This window comes from Nematolebias whitei, chromosome 19, assembly GCF_014905685.2.
Source record: "Nematolebias whitei isolate Nwh7 chromosome 19, NemWhi1, whole genome shotgun sequence".
In the NCBI taxonomy this organism is placed as follows: domain Eukaryota; kingdom Metazoa; phylum Chordata; class Actinopteri; order Cyprinodontiformes; family Rivulidae; genus Nematolebias; species Nematolebias whitei.
Window position 1 is genome coordinate 39,955,318 of NC_056516.1, and position 4,148 is coordinate 39,959,465.

The following is a 4,148-nucleotide window of genomic DNA, read 5'->3' on the forward strand; positions in this document are numbered from 1 at the left end:
TATTTACAAACAAATCATCAAAGTTTATAAATATTTAATATATGTTTATGTTTGGAACCAGGGTTGGTCCGTCCAGAACTGTGGCGGAGGTCACTCAGGTCGTTAAAAAGCTCCGGGGGTGGATGAGATTAGAGCCGTCATTTCTAACTCGAAACCCAGATTAGGGCTGTTATGTCATTAACGTGCAAGCTGGGCCGGTCTCAGGCTTTGAGGTGGTTTTACGACTCATACAGCACAAATAAAAATAATAAAAGCACGATATAAAATTGAGTTAATCTTCTTGTAGAGGAGGAGGCGGGTCCAGTCTTGACAAACAGGTAGAACTGCATCAGTAGTCTGGAACATTTCACTAAAGATGAAACTTCTGGTTCAACTACCGTGAGGAAACAGGAAATGAATCAACTTCCTGACTGTTTGGAGCTCCTTGTGAACCGGTGTTGTACCATATTCTGTGACCACCGTATACTGTGACCGTAGGGGGCGGTGTTGCATGCACTGTTGCAGGTCACAGAATATGGTGCAACACCGGGTCCAATCCACCGAACCAGAACCAGCTTCCTCTGACCTCGTTTCACAAACTAAAAGCAAAAAATTTTAATTTCTAAACCTATAAAAAATTTAAAAATAAAACTATAAACATATTAATCTCTAAAACTAACCCTAATGTGCACCACAGCTGGTGGTGGTGTGGTCGACCCCCCCCCCCCACTGGTTTTAGTTTTGTTTTTTAAGTGCCGCACGTTTCTTCACTTTTGCAGTTTAATAATAAAAACTGATAGTTTAGTTTTTCCCGTGAATTATTTGCAGTTTGATAAATGGGAGGAGCTAAATATACGCTCCCAATGTTTTGTTGGTCTTTTTTGTAAATGACCTTTTTTGCCGTTTTATTTATTTATTTTTGTATCTTTAGATCCCATGATGTCATCAAGTGCTCGAGTTTTATTGTGTTAATGTCGAGTTTAAAAATTCTGTAGTTGTTCAACCCCTAGCAGCTGGACTCTCCCTTAGAGACGGGGTGAGTTCACGAGGAGAGACTCGGGTAGACCACTGCTCCTCCACATGGAGGAGCCAGCTGAGCTGGTTCATCTGGTAAGGACGCTTCCTGGGCACCTCCCTAGGGAGGTGCTTCAGGCATGTCCAACCGAGGAGACCATGGGGGAGACCAGGACACGCTGGAGAGACCACCTTGGTGTCTCCCAGAAGATCTGGAAGAGGCTGTGGAGAGAGAGGTCTGGACCTCCCTGCTCTGATGCTGCCCCCCCAGACCTGAGTCCACAACAAGATGATGGGAACCACGGTGTAAATATTTGTTTACAAACAAAATCATCACAGTTCAAGAAAAATAAAGCTCCAAGAAAAAAACGAGTTTTGGCCCCACCTTTGGTGATGTCGGCCCCCTTGTTGATGGAGGCGAACAGGGCGTTCCGGTTTTCAGCATCGCCGCCCGCAGGCTCGCCCAGGGCCATGGAGGGAGGGGGAGGTCCGGGGGGAGGTGGGGGAGGACACCCACCAGCAGGAGCACTGGGGGGGGGCAGAGGAGGCTGAAGCCGCGGGACCCTGAGGAGGAAATGGGTCGGCAGCTCAAATGAAGAACTAGAACTTTGAATCTGAGAACTTCAGAACCTGAGAGGGTTCAGTCAAAGGTCAGAACGTTCAGCAATAAGAACCCCCCCCCCCCCCCAATCTGGACCCATACAGATGATTCCGAGCCAGACTCACAGTTCTGCTCCAGCTCAGTCCGGTGGTGTGGTGCTGTTTGATGTAGTTCTGCAGCTCGGTCCAGATGGACACGTAGGCCTTCACCCAGTCCACATGCACCTTGTCCCTGTGAGGACGACAAGACCTTAGACAGGAAACGGGAAGCGGCGTGCCGCCCTACGGGAAGCGGCGTGCCGCCCTACGGGAAGCGGCGTGCCGCCCTACGGGAAGCGGCGTGCCGCCCTACGGGAAGCGGCGTGCCGCCCTACGGGAAGCGGCGTGCCGCCCTACGGGAAGCGGCGTGCAGCTTTACTCACTTGTCCTTGTACTCCTTGAGGACCCGGTTGGTGTAGAACATGGCAGCGTCCTGCATCTCTTTGACGTACGGGCCGGGCTTCGGATCCTGGACACAAACAGAGTTTGACCTTTGACCTGAAGGAGGAAGACACTTCCACACCGACAGAGTTTAAGACGCCACGGTTTGGGTTTACAGCAGAACCAGAACCATCTGTTGTTCAGGCGTTCAGCGGGCCGAATGAAAGAGCGCCTTGCTTAACACACACACACACGTTACCATGGCAACCCATCCGAGGGCGGGAACGCTCTCGCTGACGGCAGAGAGGTGGTTGAAAAGCGGAGAGGTCCGGTTCTGCTCGCGGAACGTCTGAACCTGCTGGATGGTTTTAGAGACGGGATCCAGGAGGGACTTCAGGACCGCCTGCAGGAACAGCCAACAACCGTAAACAACAACAAACAAACAGTAAACAACAACAAACCACTTCCTCTGACTGAACTGATCAAAGGGTGTTTACGATCGATCGGTGGGTCTCACCCGGACGCTTCTGGAAGATCAGAACTTTATTTTCTACATAAATATTTATTTATTTATCAGAGAACTTTCTGTGGTTTCACAACAAACAACAACAACAAACAAACAAACAGCCGCCTCACTGCAACAGACGAGTCTCTAAGTTAAACACTGATCCGTCTGGAGGTTCTGACTGAATCCTGCTTCAGCAGGCACAAGGTTCTGGTCAAGGCCCGGCTGGGTGAACTCACGTCCGAGGGCTTCTGGGAGGAGGAGGCGGTGACGAGCAGCTGCCTCTGGCTGGAGAACGCCTGCTTCATCATCTCGGCCTGAGGAAGACGAGGGACAACAGACTGTCAGCAGGTTCTGTCCGACTCCAACAGGGTCTGCTACCTGCAGAACCAGAACCACCTGGATATCCAGGAGTTTGTCTGCAGATGTTCTGCTGTGATGCTGATCAGAGCAGTTCATATTTGAACAGAGCCACGGCCTATAAAGGGGGCGGAGTCAGTTCACGACACCTGAGCAGGTGACCTACATGTTTCTGGACGTCTCCTCCGATCTGCTGGCTGAGGGACAGGTACTGGGCCACGGCGCCGCTGACGATCGCATCGTAGGCTTCGACGAACGCTGCCACGGCTGCAGGAAGAGAGAGAGGAAAAACAGGAAATGATGTCATTCAGGAGAACGAGCAGATTGACTGGTTCTTCTCAGGACCGGTTCCGTCTTTTAAAAGAAGTTCTGATGAGAAACATTGTGAACGAAAACTGAGGAACCCTCTGAAAGACCTCCATGACACCTAAAGAAAGGAGAACCGGATCAGAACCAGAGAGCTGGTTACCTCCCCCAGCAGAGCCTCCGGCGCTGCCCCCCGGGCCCGACATGGACTCCAGACGACCCACCGCCACCTCCAGCCGCTGCACTAGACTCGCCAACTCTGCCATACCTGCGAGGAGACAGGAACGTCAGGTTCTGAGGTTCTGGTGGACAGCTGAGACAAACGGTCCCTCGGGTTCTGACCGTCTCAGGTCCAAACTGAGGAACTAAAACGTTTTGATTCTAGAAGGTTTCAGAGGAAAAGCAACGACATGCGATAAAAACGGAGCGGGCACATCTGGCAGCAGATGTTCGCCTCTCGAGGGTTTCAGCCGGTCGAGTCCTTAACGAGCTGCAGGTTCTGCTGCTCTGACCCGAACCACAGCAAGCAGAACCGAGCCTGAACACAACGGTGAGGACTCGGACCAGGACACACCCAGTGTTCAGTCAGGCTTCTTGGAGGACACCTCAGCTCGTCTCAGATGAGACGGACCAGGACTGAATGTCCTCCTGAGTTCTCGGGTCGGGTCTTTGGGATCACAGAGGACCCGATAATGAAGCTCAGGATGTCGTTGTCCGTAAACAGCTCAAACCATGACAGCACCTCCTCCGTGCTCCAGTTTATAAAAACTGTTCGAGTTCAACAGAAAGCTCTGAAGACCTTCAGGAAGTGCAGATGGACGTGCAGAACCTGACGGTCCTGGTTCTGTCCCGTTGGGACACCTGTGTGGTCTCAGCCTCCTCATCCAGAACATTTGACAGTTTAGATTTCCAGATGCAGAAACCAGTGACCCCCTGATCCTGGACCAGAGGGAGAAACCAGTGA

General features: G+C 51.5%; 1 protein-coding gene across 1 annotated transcript in view; it reads right to left on the reverse strand.

Annotated features, from left to right (window-relative positions):
* The window catches only part of cap1 (CAP, adenylate cyclase-associated protein 1 (yeast)), a gene marked incomplete at its 3' end in the record, with an annotated part of 21,197 nt that overhangs the window by 849 nt on the left and 16,200 nt on the right, over positions 1-4,148 (reverse strand). The window contains 8 exon segments of the mRNA XM_037693257.1: positions 1,379-1,529; positions 1,531-1,557; positions 1,720-1,825; positions 2,016-2,101; positions 2,273-2,416; positions 2,758-2,835; positions 3,045-3,145; positions 3,348-3,452. Coding sequence (XP_037549185.1) covers positions 1,379-1,529; positions 1,531-1,557; positions 1,720-1,825; positions 2,016-2,101; positions 2,273-2,416; positions 2,758-2,835; positions 3,045-3,145; positions 3,348-3,450 — 796 coding nt within the window.